This window comes from Mesocricetus auratus, unplaced genomic scaffold (genome assembly GCF_017639785.1).
Source record: "Mesocricetus auratus isolate SY011 unplaced genomic scaffold, BCM_Maur_2.0 Super-Scaffold_100029, whole genome shotgun sequence".
NCBI classification, from domain to species: Eukaryota; Metazoa; Chordata; class Mammalia; order Rodentia; family Cricetidae; genus Mesocricetus; species Mesocricetus auratus.
The window spans coordinates 8,329,724-8,350,743 of record NW_024429210.1 but is presented as its reverse complement, the minus strand read 5'-3'; the positions used below and the strand labels follow the sequence as shown (position 1 = coordinate 8,350,743).

General features: G+C 39.5%; 1 protein-coding gene across 1 annotated transcript; it reads left to right on the top strand.

Moving 5' to 3' along the window:
* Positions 1 to 18,421: 18,421 nt before the first annotated feature.
* On the top strand, positions 18,422 to 18,984 carry LOC121134667 (prostaglandin E synthase 3-like). The gene has a single exon (XM_040733233.1). The coding sequence runs from the start codon at positions 18,475 to 18,477 to the stop codon at positions 18,955 to 18,957; it is 483 nt and encodes a 160-aa protein (XP_040589167.1). The 5' UTR covers positions 18,422 to 18,474; the 3' UTR covers positions 18,958 to 18,984.
* Positions 18,985 to 21,020: the final 2,036 nt, after the last annotated feature.

Genomic DNA, 21,020 nt, shown 5'->3' with positions numbered 1-21,020 from the left:
CTAGAAATGTTCAGTTGATGCTTTCACCAGATTCAGGCACCATATGAAAGATTATGAATCACAGACCTTTGGAGCAGGAGGAGATCAGTACAGTGTGATGCAGGCTCAGGGACACTGCATCAGTCCCAAGGTCATGCACATCAGTAGACTGCAGGAAATTTGAAAGGGAAAAAGAAATGAAGACAGATCGATTTTTCTATGATCCCCTTAGCAGTCAAACAGTCTATCATTCAGTCAGAATTAACAGTTAAGCCAGGCATAAGTCACTGGCCAGTGGCCTTTCTGTATTTTTACAAATTTAAGTAAAAAGTTCAAATATTTTTCTCTATTGTTCGGATTTGAGTCTCTGAGCTCTGGTTAGCTTCTGAAAACCTTGAAACTAAGTAGGCAATACAGTATATTTGCAGCATTTACATATTTGTTGCAATACTCCTGTCACTGTATATTAGTAATATGTTCATGTTATGTTTCTATTATATCTATATGTACACATATATACATACCCATATTTGTATGTACACTTATAATGAAGTGACCAGCCCTCCTCCCTGCCCCCTCCCCACCCCTGTTTTAGCAGCTATGACAGGCTACACTTGCTCGCCTGACCTTGTCACTCCTGTCCTGGTCACTAGAAGGTCAGATCCCCTCCTCGTAGCAAGGAACCAACCAGGAGTTAGCTGGCAGGGCTGTGTTTTACAGCTCTGGGTGTACTTTCTGGACAAGTGCAGAGCATATCAACCTCCTTGGGAAGGCCTATGGGCCATAACAACCAGTTGGCCAATTAACACCATCCAGGTCATCCAAGCCTGGAAGCGCACCAATCCTGAGATTGTTTCATACCCCTAAACACTCCCTTTACACCACCCTTTAAGATCCTGCCTCATGGTTTCTCAGAGTCTTTCTCCAGTCATCGGCAGAGGTGAATGGATGAAAGGCCCAAGCAAGTGGGGTTAGCTCATTAAACAACTACAATAAATAACTCTTTGCTTTTGAATCGAAATGGCCTCTTGATGATTTTTGGGGTTCAGAATTTGGGCACAACAATTATACATATGCTGGTTATGATAACAAATGTATTTTTATACTCTGTGCCACATTAAAAATTATCAGAACTCCCTATAATGGAGATTTTGCTGGCTTCCAATCAATCAGTAACAACAACAAACATGAGAAATTGAAGCTTCTTATTAAATTTTGGGATGCCTTGCACTAAGCACCTAGCACTACAACCTGAAATATCTTTCAAGTCCGGTCCCAATGCAATGTCTTGTAGATTTACTAAGAAGGAAAAGAAAGTTACAAATCTAGAGGAAACGGCAAGAGTGCCATAAGTGAACAGAAACTACAGGTGGTTAAGATGTGTATGTTTTCAACTCCTCAAGTCAAGGTTTGGGGTATGAAATATGATTAGTTCCTGTTGTATAAATACACATTATTTTGTACTGAATTCACACTGATCAAGAAGACAGAAGTGTAGACCTCAGACTCAGCAACCAACAGATCATTCACAAAAACCAAACAACATTGTTTTTTATCTTTTTTCTATTTTGGAAACAATCTTATTTTACATATCAATCCCAGTTCCCTCTGCCTCCCATCCTCCAATGCCCACACTGACCCCTCAAAACACCCCCCATCCACTCTCCAAGATAGTGAGGGCTTGCACAGGGATCATCAAAGTCTGTCACATCCTTTGGGGGAGGGTCTAGGCCCTCTTTCGTGTATCAGGGTTGCCATAGTATCCCTCCATAGGGAATGGGTTCCCAAAGTCCATTTGTGCTCCAGGGATAAACTTCCCAGGCTTCCTAACTGGTACCCACATTCAGAGGGCTTGGGTCACTCCAATGCTGGTTCCCCAACTTTACGACCAGGGTCTCTGTGCTCTCACTAGGTCAGGTCAGCTGTTTCTGTGGGTTTCTCCAGCACAGTCGTGGCACCTTTGCTCACCCCTCCTCCATCTCTACAACCGGATTCCAGGAGTATGGCTCAGTGTTTAGCTGCAGGTGCCTACTTCTACTTAGATCAGCTACTGGATGAAAGCTCTAGGATGGCAACAAAGGTAGTCGTCAATCTCATTATAGGGGAAGGGCATTAAAGGCAGCCTCTCCACCACTGCCTAAATCCTTAGCTGGGATCATCCCTGTGAATCCCTGAACATTTCTCCAGTGCCAGACCTCTCTCTAAACCTATACTGGCTCCCTCTACCAAGGCATCTCCTTTCTTGCCCTCCTCTATTCCTCCCCTGTCTCAGTCTTCCTGATCCCTCCTGTTCTCCTCCCCCCCTCCTTTTCCCCTCTTCTTTTTTTCATACTTTCCTCCTCTCCAACCCCCCCCCCACCATGCTCCTAATTTGCTCAGGGGTTCTTGTCCCTTTCTTTGGGGGACCATGTGTTATTCTGTTGGGGTCCTCCTTGTTTCCTAGGTTCTCTGGTGGTGTGAATTGTAGGCTGGTAGTCCTTTACTCTATGTCTAATATCCATATATGAGTTAGTAATACCCTACTTGTCTTTCTGTGACTGGGTTACCTCACTCAGGATGGTTTCTTCTAGTTACATCCATTTCCCTGAGAGTTTCAAGATTTCATTGGTTTTTTTTTGTTTTTTTCCCCCGCTGAGTAATATTCCATTGTGTAAATGTATCACATTTTCTCCATCCATTCTTCAGTTGAGGGGCATCTAGGTTGCTTCCAGGTTCTGACTACTACAAACAATGATGCTATGAACATAGTTGAACATATGTCCTTGTTGTATGAATGTGCATTATTTAGGTATATGCCCAAGAGTGGAATTGCTGGATCTTGAGGTAGACTGATTCCCATTTTCCTGAGAAACCACCATACTGATTTCCAAAGTGATCTAACAAGTTTGCATTCCCACCAGCAATGGAGGAGTGTACCTCTTTCTCCACATCCTCTCCAACATAGACTGTCATTGGTGTTTTTTATTTTAGCCATTCTGACAGATGTAAGATGGTATCTCAGAGTTGTTTTGAGTTGCATTTCCCTGATGGCTAAGGATGTTGAACACTTAAGTGTCTTTCAGCCATTTTAGATTCCTCTATTGAGAAGTCTCTATTTAATTCTCTACCCTACTGTTTAATTGGATTGTTTGGTGTTTGGTGGCTAGCTTCTTGAGTTCATCTTACATTTTGGAAATCAGCCCTCTGTCAGATGTGGGGTTGGTCAAGATCTTTTCCCATTCTGTGGGATGCCATTTTTTCTTCTTGACTGTGTCTTTTGCCTTACAGAAGCTTCTCAGTTTCAGGAGGTCCCATTTATTAATTGTCGATCTCAGAATCTGTACTACTGTTTTTATGTTCAGGAAGCAGTCTCCCGTACCAATTGGTTCAAAGGTGCCTCCTACTTTCTCTTCTAAGAGGTTCTGTGTAGCTGGATCTATGTTGAGGTCTTTGATCCATTCCTAACAACATTCTTATTACCTCTGAGCTCTATGTGAAAAGAGGGGGTTCGGCAAGAGCGATGGCACCTTTGAGGACATTTTTAATGGGTTGTTTATACTTGACCATAGAAACGTTTCATAACCAAGAGGTCCATAGATCCATTTATCAGTTCTGCACCCTCCATCCTCATCTGGGCATGTGTGATCTTCCAACAATTCAAAATTTTGTGTCTCAGGGAAAAAGGTGCCTGAACAAATGTGAAGAAGGGAAATCAGAAGAAACGGAAGAAGCAACAACAAGCTACTCTGGAATTATTCAATAAGGGGCCGTATCACCAACTCCAAACCCAGATACTATTCACTTGCTCTGATTAAGGAATAATGCCTTCGGCTATGAATCACTGGTGCCTTTTATTTTACATGGGATCTTTCCTTTCTGGTGTATCTGAATTTACACACACACACACACACACACACAGTATAAACCAAAGGGACTTGAAGTCTAAAAGATGACACCTCAGAGGCTAGGCAAGTGCAGTTCTTTGGAGGTCTGGAATTACCAAGTGATATACTCAACTACCCCATAACTGGAAATGGGGAACTCAACAAGCCAGCTCCAAAACTGTGATTGCCGTCTTACACAGCTGCCAACTGTGACATGCTGGGGCAAGCTGAGCCATGCCTCAGGGGACAGAGATCCATTTCTGAGGATGTTCTGTGTACAAGTAGGAAGCACAGTTTGGTAATAATTAAAGGGGCAAACCACAGAGCCTCGGCCTCAGTTTCCTTGTGCAAAGTGAAGCTAACACTAGAATTGAACTTACGAGTTGCGAAAAAGTAAACTTAAGGTTTGTAGAATATGGCCCAATATCTAATACACAGCAAATGGTAAATAAATGTGCCTGGGTTTATTATGGAATCTTTGGATCCAGATCAAGATTAAAAGATCGAATATGAAAAAGTGTTAAGCATTGATAGAGGCACATTCCACGCACATGATGAATTTGAAAGATATCAAACTGGAACTTAGTGCTGCTCTCATGGTCTATTTTGTTCACTTGACTCTACTAAATGCCTTGGAAGAGATAAAGGAAACCAATTGCTCAGCCCTAGATGAAGAACAAATACTTTGTTTTATGGGCAAAATGGGCATCCAGGAATGTATAAAATTGCAATACACTTCGGACTAAAGATCTTTTGGCATGCTGTATTTGTTCCAGAATCCTTAGGCTTCAGCTACACCAAAGAACCCTCATAAAGCCTTAGTCTTTTACTCTTTGACCACCCACCATCTCTGTGAGGTTAAATATATTTTGTTATCTCGGAGAAGTAAAGACAAAAGTAGTGAGAGAGCAGCAATTTGTCTGAAGGATATGCCATGGATGCAAGTAAGTTGGCCACTGTGTTCTCAAATGTGATAATGAGCCAGATGGCAATGCCACACAGAAACCAACCCCCATGTGCAAATCATGTTAGTATTCACTTATTTTCATAAGCTACTGGGGCAGTGAGCACAAGTCTTGATTTTGCCATGTATATGTACTGCATAAATGCTTGACAGGCTAACAGGAAGTATTTTTGTGGGGTGAGGGAGAATAATAATATTGAAAGATATTTTAAGAATTAAAAAAAATTCACCCAGGCTATCTACAAACCACACACTAGAAATTAATGTGTTTTTTTGGCATTTGGGATATTCTAGCACTATAAAAATGTAGACTATAGAGCTATTATATCAAGTAATTTATGGGATGAATATTATAATTCATTGAATGTCAGGACTTATCTTTTATTCATATAGTTACTGTTTCATTACCAGAGAGGGAGGTTTGTCAAAGGTTAATTATTTTAAATTGCTCTGGCAAACTTATTTTGATTTGTACAATTTTTTTGAATAATCATAGGCCTATCTATTCATACATCTTTATGAGGCATCTTTTTAAAAAGTGATATTCTTTGATGAGGTGGTTAAAGCTAGATAAATGCATCCATGATATCTTTAAAATATATTCCCATTAACTCCAGATGTAGCTCAACAAAGAATTATTATTTTTATTGATATTAACATCTATTTTAGAACTTTTGTTTTTCAAGAAAATTAATGCAAAAAAAGCCAACATGCTGTGGGTGGTGGTATATGCTTGTAATCCCTGCATTTGGAAGGGGGAGTTAGGAGGGTGAGGAGTTCAAGGTCATTCTCAGCTACACAAGCTACACAGTAAATTCCAGGCCGGAGTGGGCTCCATGAGACCCTATTTTACATACATATAAATAAATGTGTGTGTAGTGTGTGTGTGTGTATGCACACATGTACACATACATGCACATATCTATTTATATGTATGCAACATATTCATATGTGTGTCTGGTGTGTGTGTGTGTGTGTGTGTGTGTGTGTACATACACATATGCACACACATAATTGAAAGTTGAAATCCCCATGGAGCTAATTCGTGGTATTGTTCATCTCTGGACCACTGTTAAGAATCCCTTTAAAGGGTGAATGAGAAGCCTGCCAACATCTTCCATGCCCCTACTTCTGTTTCTTGTAAAACTGCTCCTCAGCCAGGGATGCATTCTCTCAACATGTGAGAGCATGTCCTGGTAGGAGACTGCTGGGCAGCAAGACACATACCTTCAAAGGTAGAAGGGAAATTTCTGATTATAAACTTAAATTAGAAGGAAGTCAGACTCAAAATTAGAAATTAAGAAGACTGTAATGAGTGTCACGTGTATAATACGTGGATTAGTTTCTCCCACGAAGCATTCCTTATTAATTGTGCTCATTATATTTTTTTGTTATTTGAAAAGTGCTTGTGTGTTTGGTTTATATTTTGTAATGTGTTATTATGTGGATTCTTAACTCTTTATATCCGTGTTAAGAGTTAGACAGGTACCAGGGGAAAATGCTTCTGTGGAGGTCAGAAGCCCCAGACTCCTAGTTCAGTTCTATGGCTTTTTACTCACAGGTTAGATGCATTGATTAATCTGAGGTTCCACTGCCTTTATGTCATAAAGCAATAAGAGAAGCAACGTATGTGCTTCTCAAATGCAACAACATGTCACCTAATAACTGAACACTTCCCCAGATTTACAGAATTCTGGAGTATCTACACTGGACTAACATCTCAAAGGGTAGTATATAAAGTAAGCACCATTACCATCCAGTTTTAGGAATATAGGTATTAAATGAATTGTATAAAATGTTTTTAAACACAATAAGCCATTATCTGTAGTCTATAGACTTTATAGCGCCCATTTCATAATAAAAGCCCAAAGGCTATAAGTTCCATTGATCTCTTAATTATTTTATTTTTATCTCATTTTCCTCTCCTGTTTCTTTCTTTTGTGTGGCTTATGAACACATCCAGAAGGTAGACTTTTTTTCGTTATATAATGTGGTTTGCAAAATACAGCTGAGTTTGTGTCGATATATTGTCAAAATAACTAGCATTTTTTCTGTCAGAGAAAAATAATAGTGTACCATTAGAAAAATTATCATTTTCACCAGTTGTATAAGTCTTATGCACATGGCAGAGATGTTTCTGAAATACAGCCTAAAAGACATGGAAATCAAGTGTCTGTGAAGTCTGTAACAATGCTTAAATCAAAGCCAGAGGACAGAATACTAACTAGTGACTTTGAGTAGAGAGGCCATGACATGCTTTCTAGAGTAAGCAAAGCGCCATCAGAAGGACCCTTTTTGGGCAAAAATTCACCTTCAATATTTTACTTACTGGACACACAATTGACTGTAAATACTGGCTCAGTTTAATGTCTCTTATATTAGTGTCATTAAAATCCTAAAAACCTAGGAAACTTCCATTAAAGAAGAACCTGTAGTTTTGAAAGGGATTCTGAAAAGAAAAGCAGTGCTGGAGATAAGCCAGTAAAGAAACCCAAGGGAATCTGAGATTGTTCAGAGGAAACTGAAAAGGGACATTGCATATCATGTAATGCCACATTATGATATCTTAAATGAAAGAGGCGATGGTGGCAAAACCTGATACCTAGTCCTCTTTGCAAATATAAGAAGATAAATGTGCTCACTTTGCATGCAAAAGATGTCTATTTGGTAAATAATTGTAAATAGATATGCAAGTCTTTGTTGGGAGGTGGCAGAGAGGAGAGTAGAAAATTATAGAATGAATTCTTAAGTTGTTAATTTTTTGCTCCATAATAAGTTAGGCACAAATACAGTGTGTCTGCATTTGACTTAAATTGTCTCACTGGAGCAAGTTCTTTACTGTAGGAATTATTATTATAAGAAGACTGGGGACAGGAACACTTAAATAACTCCTCAAACCCACATGTTAGTGGTCAGCAGACTTGCAAGTAGTGGGCATGTCTACTTTCTAGATTGGGGTAATGCAGACGCCATTATGATAATCTCAACATGTACCAATTCTACGGCTTTTTCTCCCTTGAACCACCAAAACACTGCAACTGCTTTCTGTTTTTACTTAAAGCCCACATGAGAGGGGAAGCTGAATGACAACTTTGAAACTGTAAAACCTTTGCTAACTTGATGTTTGAATATATGATATATACATATATGTATAATACCTATGTAAAAATTTCATTCTTACCCATGTTTCATGGTACAATTAGATCTCTTGGATAAGCAAATACGATATTTCTTTTTCAAAACAGCATTCTTGATCCTAAACAAGTGAGATAGGAGACATTCCCACTTCTGACAGTGGCAAAAGAGAGCTCACCCTGTGACCATTTTTATCAATGACTGCCAGAAGAAGCTGCTCTGTATCAAGTGTCTTCCACGTTTGGGATATTTCTACTTTTATTTTTTTCCATAACAAAGACCTCTAAGCACAAAATCTTCCTCAAAGTTCCACAGAGTGCTTTTTGATCACCTCTTCATGTTTCTGAGCTGCTCTGGGGTAACGCTGTAAGGGGAAGACCCCCAGGGGAACAGCTGATTAGATTTTGGCAAGATCCACCAAACATCTGCTTCAAACAAAAGACATCTGCATATCTCACATTTATTTTTCATAATTTACAGAAGCAACCTGCCAAAATTCAGCAAGGGAGAGTCAGCTAGCACATAATTAGCTTAAAGTTTGCTTGCTTTAGGAGTGTAAGCGTGAAGCCCAGGCCCTCACCTGGGAGGACATCCAGGGTGGAACTGCCTCTTAATTCTGCAAAGCTGTCTTGGACCTTGTATACCAGAGCAGAAAACTGAGCCCCCTGCTAAACTGGTAAGGAAGGTATAAATAAGTAAACCATGATGCCATGGGCTTCTTTGTCTTCATGTGTAGTAGATGGCCTCTATGCCAAAGGCATTGCCAAAGGTAATATCACTGATTAGTCACATTTGACCAGGAAGAAAGATTTGCTTCAACCACACAGTACTGCTGTGGTCAAGTAGATGATGATGCAATGCCGTATAGATTTCAATTTGGAAAGATATCTAAGGTACCAATAACGTGATAAAAAATGTATGTCTGTTACGTTTCAAACCGTCTCACATTCATTACCGAAACACACAGGAAATGCCTTTGCTAAATAGATAGAAGCGTATTTTGAATATGTGATGAAAACACAAGGAGAACAGCATGGTGGACACCATGGTCAGTTAATTAGCACTAACCTAGCCTGTGGAATGAGTCCAAAAAATTCTGCACTCTAGAAGCTATATCTTACCGACTGAAATTAAAGTTTTTCAAGGTAACTACTATATTAAATTACTAGAGCTTGCCTAGTAAAATATTTTAACTAGAGTAATAAAAAGATTTTGGATAAGAAAGATTTATTTTTGTTATTAACAAAGGAATTTCAACCCATTTCCAGTAGTAAAGATCTATGAAAGTGTGTGTGTATGTTTGTGCACGTGTACATGTAAACATACAAACACTAAGTATGGGTTTTGCAAGGTACAAAACATTAGGCATTGTTTCAAAACATTTGTGACATTAGACCTCTGGTGAGAGGAGAAAGTGGTGTCTTGGTGGTAGCCCAGATCAAAAAAAAAAAAAAAAAAAGCTGACTCTTGGTGATCTTCTAATCTTAGTCATTGTCTTGAAAGAGCAATTGTGGTCCCAATTTACTGATTTAGCATCAGACACAATGCTGAACCTCTGCAAATCTCTGCAATAAAATTAGGGTGGTTCCAAAAGATTTAAAGTTGGGTACATAGTATAGCAGCACCATGTGCAATGAAGCCCTATGAATATTTGCTAGGTGACAGTCAGCTACAACAAAGGAGATACATGCTTGTCTGCAATTGGCCTGCTATATGTATGTATGTGCTTGGCTGTCTTTTGGGGTTTTGTTTTAGTTTGTGAGAAGCAATCTTCATGCTAGCCTTGACCTCACAATCTCCCTGCTTCTGCCTCCAGGTTTCTGTATCAAAGGCATGCACTAACACACTTGGCTTTGCCTTATGTTTAGGGATCTATTCTAATACTTCAGCTCTAATATGTGTGTGCCAAAATGGTTTGAAATACAAAAATCCAAATTCAACTAAGAGTTAATATAAACATAACGGCATTTAATTACACACTAACTTACTGCACGAGAGTTGCTTTTCTGAAATATTCATTGTTTTGCTTCCAAAGTACTAAAGTTTTAAACTAATGTTTCACACACACAAATCTTCCAGGTAATTAAACACTCTCTTCTCTTTGACATGAGGCTTTTAACAAAGTTAAAACTAGTTTCAAATAGAAGGAGTTGGGCTTGGAAGCTTTAGACTTGCGTCTGAATTATGATTCAGCCATCTGTAAGCTTGTGCAATGATTGACCTTGGTCGTCAGCTAAATGGATAGGGAATCAACCAAAACCCAAGCTCCTGGGCACTCTTGGGAGAGACCTTTTTGATTATATTGTTTGGGGTAGAAGACCCAGCCTACATGTGGGCATCACCTCCATGTGGGCATCACCTCCATGCGGGTATCACCTCCATGTGGGCATCACCTATATGCAAGCATTACCTCCATGCAGGAATGACCTCCATGCAAGCATTACCTCCATGCAGGAATCACCTACATGCGGGCATCGCCTCCATGTGAGCAGAGCAGACTAGAGGATGTGGGAGAAGGAAAGCTCCTTTTTGATGCTTTCCTCGCTCCTCCATGACTTTATCTACCTGTTGCTGCTGTGTTTCTCTACTAATATAAGCTGGCCTGGCCTCCCAAGGCTAGCTGAAGAGCAGGAGCCATCCCAGAAACCCCCAAGCCATCAGGGACAGATGAGGACCGCTGAGACAGCTAACCTCACCCAAGAGAAACTGCTGGACTCTCAACCTGTTCCATAAGAACAGCTATTGTTGACCTGCCCGGACCACGTCCTGCAAACAAATCCAACAGATCCCTTTTAACACAGAGTCATCCTCTCTAGAGCAGTGGCTCTCAAATTTTAATACTGTACTTCATGTTGGGGCAAACCCCCAAACCATAAAATTATTTCATTGTTACTTCATAACTGTAATTTTGCTACTCTTGTGAGTCATAATGTAAATATCTTATAAGCAGGATATGTTATATGCGACCCCTTAAGGGGTCGCTACTCACAGGTTGAGAATCACTGCTCTAGGGAACCCTGACTAACACAGCTGGGCTATCTTATGTAATTTATAACTTGGGTGTTTCATTTATTTAATCTACCTACCAAAGTTGGTGTTTTTATTATGAGAATTATGTCTTACAGGATGCTGAGCCTGTACTAGCTAGTATTATAATTTGTCAAAATTTTTAATTTTCCAAAACTTAGATGGCTTGTACTACAGAGATCTTTGAAAGAAATCTACCACAAAGATGTAATCAAGACAGAAAACAAAGGTGAAAACAAGCCTCCAGTTTGGAAGAAAAGAAGAACGTTGATGTCAATGCATAAATGGGTTAATATAGTTATCATTTTGTCCCCAGGCTACTCAAATTAGATCATTAGTCTCTTCAAAGACATTGAAAAAGTTTTAGACAGAAGTGAATGAAATCCAGGACTTTTCACATGTTAGGCAAACACTAGAACACATTCCCAATCAAAGACTGTTATAGCATTAAAAAAAAAAGCACAACCAACCAACATCAAAACATGTCATACATTAATTAAAAAACCCAGAGACTGATATTGTGGTTTACACTTGAAGCTAAAAATCAGAAAAGCAGCTGGTCACTAGCTCTTACTCTATCTCAGGATGAAAAGCAATCCTAGCTCCGCCAAACCTCAGACTGTAACCTCTCCTCAGTGTGGCCAGAGAACCCTGAGACTTCAGTGTCTTCCTATCCTCAATGTGGCTGGAGAATGAATGCCTCATACTGACCACTGAAGACCCTGCTCCTATCTCTTATACCCCTCTAGTGCTGGGATTAAAGGCATGTGATCCCAGGTGCTAAGATCATCTTTGTGTGAGTTGTTTCTCTTTAGGACTGGATCAGTCTTGTGTAGACCTGGGTGGCCTTGGACTCACAAAAATCCATTTACCTTTTAATCCTGAGTCCTAGCATTAAAGGTGTGCACCACCACCTCCTAGCTTCGGCCTGCTAGGATTAAAAGTGTGCGTCACCACTGCCTGATCTCTATAGCTTGAGGCTGACTTAGTTTTCTGAATCCTCAGGCAAGCTCTAATACATCAAAAATAATACATTACCACAACAGCAAGAGGATAAAAACAAATAAAATGATGTATGACAAATAACAATATTGAATCCGTAATTAATGAAAAACTCCACCTTTCCCTCCAAAAGTCAGGGCTAGTTAGACTCACTACTGAATTCCTTTATTATTTATTTGTGTGTGTGAGGCGGTGCTTGTTCATGTCTCTGTATACAGGCATGTGCATGTTACAGCACATATGTGGAAGTCATAAGACCACCCTTGGAGATCGGTCCTCACTTTTACCACCTTGTGTGAAAGGATCTCCTCACCTCTGTATACACCAATCGATGTGGTCCATGAGCCGTTTTAATGAGATCCTAGGTCTCTGGTTCCATCTCATGGAATGGACCTTAAGTCAAATCAAACATCATTTGGTTACTTCCACAAGGTTTGTGCCACCACTGACCTTGAATATTGATGTTTGCTTTTTCTTTTGGTAGCCTGCAGAGTACCTTTCCATGTCATAGAACATAGGGTGAAGGTTCTATGTAGGCACCGGCTCAGCCTTTCCATGTTCAATTAGTTGTGTGGGTGTTTTCTTCAGCGATGGGACCTTGCTACCAGTTAGTGGAAAGCAACCTATTGTCTTTTCATCGGCCTGGGTTGTTTAGGAATAAGGCTATATCTTCTAATCCTTTCAAATAGTACCATTTACTAGGAGCTTATGGTAGCTATTTTCATTCAAACCACCACAACACTTGACTTCATTCTAGTGTTACAAAGATGGTTAAACATACAAACCAACAAATATAACTCAATTCATAAAATGAATCAAGATCAGAATTCACATAAGTATCTTAATAGATGTAGAAAAGGCTTTTGAAAAATCAAGATCCTTTCATGATAAAAAGTCTGGAAGAAACTAGTGATATAAGGAACATACTTGAACATAGTAAAGACTACATGTAATAAACATATATCCCTCATTATACTAAATGTAGAAAATTTCAAATTTTTGTACCAAGATAAAGAAGAAGGTGAGGGTGTTTACCTTCTGTACTATTATTTGGTATGATACTTGAAGTCTTCGCCAAAGCAATAAGACAAGAGAAGAAAACAAAAGAGATAAAATAGGAAAAGAAGAAAACAAAGTATCTTTAGTGTGGAGAGTATAATCCTATACATTAGACCCTCAGACTATGCAAAAAAAATTCTTAGAACTGATAAACTGAGGACCTAGATATGAATTCCCAGTATAGACACCTGGTTCTTAACAAGGCCAGAAACATACAATGGAGATACAATACTCTCTTCAACAAATGGTGCTGGCAAAACTGATGATCCAGGCATAGAATAATGAAAGTAGAACACTACTGCCTGCTATGTATGAAGAGTAACTCAAAGACTGTGGGAACAAAAGACCTTGGCCAGAGGCCCACTTCCCCATCAGCCTGGGAGCAAGCAGTTGTAAGACAATGTTTACTAAAAACATATTTACTAAAAGCATGTTTACTGAAAACAATCCGGTGCCCTAAAAAATGTTTACCAGAGCAATAAGTTCCCGATAAGGGCTTGCTCACTGGAACACCCTGACTTTGATCTTTCCAATGGCTAGCCGCCTCCACCCCACCACCCCCATTCACCCCCCCCCATAGTGTCCCAGGCATATAACCAGCCAGGGGGAGGGAAAGGAAGACTGAAGCTTTTCTTGAGGGAAGCCTTTCTTGGGAAGTTTTCTTGAGCCTTCTTGGGGCCGGTTAAAAGTTTTCTTTGCACCACTGACTGGTCTCTGTGTCATCAATCCCAACTCCCTCCGCACATTCTCAGGTACAGGCGGTGCAGCGGGCACAACAAAAGACTGGAACATAAGACTGGAAAAATCTAAAAGTGATACATGAAAAAGTAAGGAACACAATTCAAGGGATTGTTACAGGCAAAGACTTTCTGAAAAGAACTGTGGTCATTCAAGAAATAATATTAACAACTGGCAAATGGGACCTCATAAAGTTAAAGAAAAACCTGCACAGAGATGGAAGTAGTCCATTGAGTGCAAATATGGCTTATAGAATGGGAGAAGGTACTGTTACACGCTTAGCAGGATATTAATAACTAGAATATAAAGAACTCCAAAAGTAAATACAAAGAGATCAAACAATCCAATAGGATAATTAACAGGCTGCTATTAAAGGATGAAATGCAAATGACCACTAGACATATTTTAAAATGTTCAACGGGTCAGATAGATGTCTCAGCAGTAAAGGTACTTGCTACGAACCCAGAAAGGTCTGAATTTGATACATGGAACCCAAATCATGAAAGTAGCAAACCAATGCACACAAGATGTGTTCTGCTCTCCACACATGTGTTATGTGTGTATGCATGCACATGTAGGCCCTCACACACAAACACACTTGAATTAATTGATTTATTCACTAGTTAATTTAAATGTAATAAAAGCAATTTCATTAAAAAATGTTCAACATCATTAGCTATCAGAGGAAAATAAACTAAAACTAAATTAGATTGCATTTGACTCCAGTCAGAATGTCAGTCATTTTGAAAACAAATAACAGATGCTGGTTGGATGGATACGGGGGCTGAGAAGCTGGACAACCAGATTCCAATCCCTGGGCAAAGGAGAGAAGGGACTCACAGATTTTTCTCTGTCCTCTATTTATATGTTATGCCATGCATGGGCACACAAAATAAATATATTAAAAAATAAACAACAGTAAGTGTGATAGGGGAGGTCCTTCTGTATGCTGTGAATATATGTTTCCCTTATTGGTTGATGAATAAAGCCAATGGACAGGCAGGATTTAGCCAGGTGGGAAATCCAAACAGGGATAGAGAAAGGTAGTATGCAGAGTCAGGCAGATACCATGTAGCTGCTGAAGAAGCAAGAGGCCCGGGCATTACTTGTAAGCCAAGACTATGTAGAGACACACAGATTAATAGAAATGTGTTAATCATTAGGAGAGAGCTAGCCAATAAGAAACCTGAGCCATAGGTCAAGCAGTTTATAATTAATTTAAGACTCTGTGTGTTTATTTGGGACTAAATGGCTGCAGGACTGGAAGGGTCAGAAACTTCCATTCGCATAAAGTTTAGGGAGGATGTGAAGAAATAGGAACATTTAGTCAATGGTAATGGAATATAAATTAGTTCAGTTACTATGAAAATCAGTATGAATGTTCCCCCATCCTTAAAAATAGCTCTACTATGTGACCTGTTACAGCATCCCGTGATAGTTTCACAATAGACTCCACTCTGACATATCACAGACATACTTGCACACCAATGTGTATTGCAGTTATATTGACAACAGCTAAGATGTAGATTAAATCGAGATGATAGTCAGTGTGTAGTTGGATTAAATCTGTAGTATTTGTATGCACTGGAATTGCATTCAGCTGTAAAGGGGAATGAAAGTCACAGGGAAAGGGGATGCATCTGGACATGATCATATTTCATGAATTAAGTCAGACTGAGAAAAACAAATACTGTTATTTTCTATCATGTGTGGACCCATATTTCCTATGGCTATATCAAATCACATATACATGAAAATAGGAATCACACTCTAGCGGAAGGAAGAGGACTAACAAGAAGAGGCAGCAGGAGACAAAGTTAATAGGGTGTGAAGGGGCATGGTCAAAGTACATTGTATACCAATAGGAAAATACTCTTTTTCGAGACAGGGCTGTTGTTGGTGGTTCTCTTGTCCTGCCAGGTCCCACCAATTCAGTCCCAAATGAACACACAGAAATACTATATTATTAAACTGTTGGCCAATAGCTAGGGCTTCTTATTAGCTAGCTCTGTCTTAATTATTAACCCATTTCTCAAAAGCTATGTATTTCTACATGGTCTTATCTTACCAGATAACACCTTGTGTGCCCTATCCTTCCAGTCCCTCCATGACGTCTGTTCTCTGTCTCTCCACCTACCTTTCCCAGAATTCTCTTCATCTCCTAGTCCCACCTATCTTCCTGCCTCTGTTGGCTATTGACCAAACAGTGTTTTATTCATCAACCAATAAGAAAAGCATATATACAGAAGGACATCCCCCATCAGGTAGCAAGAACCTCGGCAACACAGAGCTTCTCTGTGTAGCCTTGGCTGTCCTAGAACTCTGTCTGTAAACCACGATGGCCTAGAAATCATGGAGTTCCACCTGCCTATGCATCCTGGTATTAAAGGTATGTGCCACCACTATTCAGATTTTTTAATGTAAAATGTACCAATGAAAATCCAGTATCTTGAACAAAAAAATACACCAACTCACCAATTTACAAACAACATGGCACAAGCTTAAGACTTGCATCATGCACAGCCACTATATATATGATATATATATATATATATCAAATTTAAAAGGTGCCTTCTCATAAGGCTATTTTGCTAGATTAGTTCTACCCCTGCATACCCATAGCTTTAGCCTATGGTTTTCTTTATTCTGTTATGCCCTTTATAACTTGGTGTTTATGCATCTACATCCACCTAGACTACAATTTCTCAAGGAGTGTGTAGCCTCCAGAGCACTTGCCAAAAATTGTCTCCCAACACTTAATTAAAACAAAGGCACCAAATCATTTACAACCAATTCTTCAGAATAACTACTGTCTGAATACTGTGTTTTAGAATGTACCTAATAAGTGCCTTCCAATTGTCTATGCACAGTACAGGGGACAACAGTCTCTAGAAGATGATTGGGAAGATGCTGTGTTTTCTATGTCTTAGAGACTGTAGGTTAGCCACGTTGTGATGGTGCATGCCTTTAATCCCAGCACTTGGGAGGCAGAGGCAGGTGGATCTCTGTCAGTTTGAGGCAAGCCCAGCCTATAGAGCAAGTTCCAGGACAGCCAGAGCTTTTACATAGAGAAACCCTATCTCAAAAACACAAAACAAACAAACAAACAAACAAAAAACCAAAAGACTATAATTATTTGACCATGACAACTTAAGAAGGACTGAATGTGTGGCACTGGATCTAAGCAACACCTTGAAGCCAGTCTATTTCTCCTCCTGCTAATTTCCCATGAAAATCACTTCCAAAGTAACCTCTGCATGCTTCACAAGGACTCTCCACAGATGAGAGCCTGTAGACCAAATGTCCTAGTGAGTCTCGCTTTCTCTTGGAAGCCCTGGGTGACTGTACCTGTGTCCAGTGTAGACCTGCTATGTACAAACCATGAAACTAAATAGAAATAAATAAATGCCAGACCACAGACACTTCAACTATCCCCTACACAAACCTTCACTCACAGCAGATGATGAACAGCACTGAGGTATGTATACATTGCTCCAGGAAAGCCTATGGAGACTGGTTGAGGAACGGATGGGAAGCACAGAATGTCCATGCCTGGCCCATCCTTATACTGGACACACCCTCTATGAATAAGAGTCATTTACATCTGTATTATGGACCCCATCTCAGCTCATAAAGCCATTCAAATTTCTGCTCAGATATATATATATATATACATATTAGTTTGAGTAGCCAGGTTGTGATATTTTTTAACTGCATTAATTGTCATGATCATGAATTCCTATTCTTCTGCCAGACTTTGAAAAAGCACACTCATATTCTCTGTATTTGAGTACATTAGCCTGACCACAGCCATGAAAGTTTTTGTCAACAGGACTTTCTGCCTTCTTTTTTCAAAATGTCAGTCAGTCTACAATTGGAACAGATCTAAGATCTCATCTGGCTCAAGAATTTTCTCCAAATATTTTACAATCATGTTTGTTTCTGTCTCTGTCTTTGCCTCTCTGTCTCTCTCTTGTACTCTCCTTAGTTTCATGTAACACTCGTTTTTTAAAGAATATAGTAGCTTTATTATTAGAGAATTTCAGATATATTTTGATCACATTCACCCCCCAATTTCCCTCCAGCTTCTCACAGATCCACCTCCCACCTCCCAATCCTCTCCACTGCATCCCACCCCTAGATGAGGAGCTGCGGACAGTGGATAGATGACAGGTGAAGGGAAGTCCCTTTTCTTTAAAGGTGTGGCCTTTAGTACGTCAACCGGGCTTCAATGGATGGACCTACACTCATTCATATACAGGCTGCATAAATTGGACTCAACAGATTATGAAAAAAATTAACAAAAACAGATCCTTTTTTTGCCTTTTAGATCCGTAGGAAACATGTTTTAATCATTTTGTCCTAACGAATTAGCGACCAGATTTTATTCTGCTCTCAGTATACCATACAAAACATGCACTGTTGGGCCAAGATGGTTTAAACCCATGAGAGGAAGTTCCTCCTCAGGGGCCCTCATTCTCCTTATCTGCCCAAGATAAGAAGTAAAATAGACCCATCTCTTCTCAGCCTCAGTACTTCTTTGGATGATTTTTTTGTTGTTGTTGTTAGAAAATATAAACCTAGAGGTCGAGCCCACCGCCGTCGCCGCCGGGGGGAGCAAGAAGAGGCCTCGACCGGGCAGAAAACGCTGCCGCCGCCCCAGTGAGGCCCGCCCACCCGTTCGCCTGGCCCCCTGCCCTGGTCACCATGCAGCCTGCTTCTGCAAAGTGGTACGATCGAAGGGACTATGTATTCATTGAATTTTGTGTTGAAGACAGTAAAGATGTTAATGTAAATTTTGAGAAATCCAAACTCACTTTCAGTTGTCTTGGAGGAAGTGTTAATTTTAAGCATTTAAATGAAATTGATCTTTTTCATTGTATTGATCCAAATGATTCCAAGCATAAAAGAACGGACAGATCAATTTTATGTTGTTTGCGGAAAGGAGAATCGGGCCAGTCGTGGCCTAGGTTAACAAAGGAGAGGGCAAAGCTCAATTGGCTGAGTGTGGACTTCAACAACTGGAAAGACTGGGAGGATGATTCGGATGAAGATATGTCCAATTTTGGCCGTTTCTCTGAGATGATGGATCACATGGGTGGTGATGAGGATGTAGATTTACCTGAAGTAGATGGAGCAGATGATGATTCACAAGACAGCGATGACGAAAAAATGCCGGATCTGGAGTAAGGAATGTTGTTGTCGCCGGGATTTTGAGAAAAAGAAAAAGCTTCTGCAAGATTCCATAATTGAGAAAATTCCTGAGTTGGTAGTTCTAAAGGCAGATGCTGTGTTTGCCTCCTTTAACCCATTTTTCAACCTTTTTTTTTTAAGGCTTCACTAAGGGTTGATAATGTACCATTGTATGGGGTAATTTAAGTCAGCTAAGGCAATATCCTTATGCATGAACATTTCCCAGGATTCCATGAAGCAGTTGAAATCCTAGGCAACTGATAGAGCAGCTCTGATGAGTACACATATTTCACCTAAGTCTTCTTTCTTCATAACAGTTACTTACATGTTAGGAAGCTCTCAGCTTAGGGAAAGAGAACTAGTTTTAGATCCTAGACCATGGACTTGAAGGGGCTGAAACAAATTGGCTGATATCTTAAACGGATACCCTGCCATTCTTCCAGTGTACCTTTCAGAGTTATTCCACTAAAGTTTATTTTTCAAAAGATGTACTTCACATTATTGTATGTGATCACTTGTCAGTGTTCAGGTGTATTTTAGCTAAAACTAGTGAATGCCCTAATTTAGATGGTTTGTGAAGCCTAAACATTTGGTATTGTTTGGCCCCTGAGCTCTTACATCTCTTAGCATGGAGGACGAAGAAAGCTGTACATTGTTGCTTGAGAGTCTGTACATTTTAGACCAGATTTGTATTTGTACTGTCAGTATGGCAAATGAGTGGAAAATGTTAATACACTATTGGATTTTTTTTTTAATTTTCTGTTTTGATTTCAGCTTATGCCCTGGCTGGAAAACCTCAATTTATGTTCATGACAGTGGGGATTTTTTTTAAATGTCTACATTCTTTCTAATAAACTGTTGGAAGATTAAAAAAAAGAAAATATAAACCTAATTTTAGGTGTTTCTCAATCTAAAAACTTAGCTACCAACAATATCTTTTTATCAGCCATTTTTATCTTGCTGAAAAATTATGGTTGTTGAGTTGGCTATTTCTCAGCCTTAAATTTGGTAATTGTTTTAGATTTTTTCACTTATTCTAGACATTTTCACTTTGCCCCCTAGAGAAAATCAAGATGAAAGATAAATTAAAAGGGAGGAATCCAACATAAGAAGAATAAATAAAGAAAACACAGTCTGTGAAGACGGAATGAAAACTAGGTCTCCTGACCAGCCTGTTAGAGGCATGCCACACATGTGAAGTGTTTGCTGTTTTAAAACATTAATCACGTACTCACCCTGTTTATTTGGATATCAGTACTTTTTTTTCCTGTAACTCTAAAAGTGTGTAAGTTGTTTAGAATTAGGACTCTAGCTGAAACTAGTTGGTGGCTGTTTATAGTGCCTGGCTTGTCTTATAGCCTGAGAGTTTCCATTCACACCCTTTAAGGGTCATTATTACTTTGTTTAATATGACATCTTAAATAACCTTTTTATTACCTGAGACCATATGCCCAAGTCACAAAGATAGCAGGCCTGAGCACTCCCCAAACGGTCCTGTTCAGAAGATTGCCACCATCTTGCTCTTACCTAGAACCCATGCATCAGCCCCAGAATGTCTAAGTCTAACCCCTTACCTGAGTTTTAACTTCCAAAGATATTAAAGTCTCCCAAGTTCCCAACAGTCTTTTCTTGGTAGATGCTATTTTTATGGAAAGTTTTAATTTAGATTCCCTAATGGGAAACCCCTGAAGGCTACTGCATACTCATCACAGACAAGAGCCTCTCCCTGGGTTTAACACAATTATAACTCCTGTGAGGGATAAGCACTGTCCACGTGACACTGGCTTACCATTTCAACCCCCTGAAAATGAGAGGAAAGTTTTAGGATTGTCTCTTGGAACACAGACACAAAACACCATGACATATAGCACCCAAATATCCTGTAAAAACCTAGCATCTTTATTTTCTTGGTCAAAATTTTATCAAATACCCTATTCAATTTCTTTATATTTTAACAGTTCACTGTTGTATGAAAGCTGTCTCCACCTGCCCCTCACCATCAGCCCTCATCTTTCATTGTCATGGTGATTCAGGACCATACTCTGGATGTCACTTTGGCT

Bases quoted from the DNA above. Each gene is read 5' to 3' on its own strand.
- LOC121134667 (XM_040733233.1), top strand. From the start codon at position 18,475: ATGCAGCCTGCTTCTGCAAAGTGGTACGATCGAAGGGACTATGTATTC.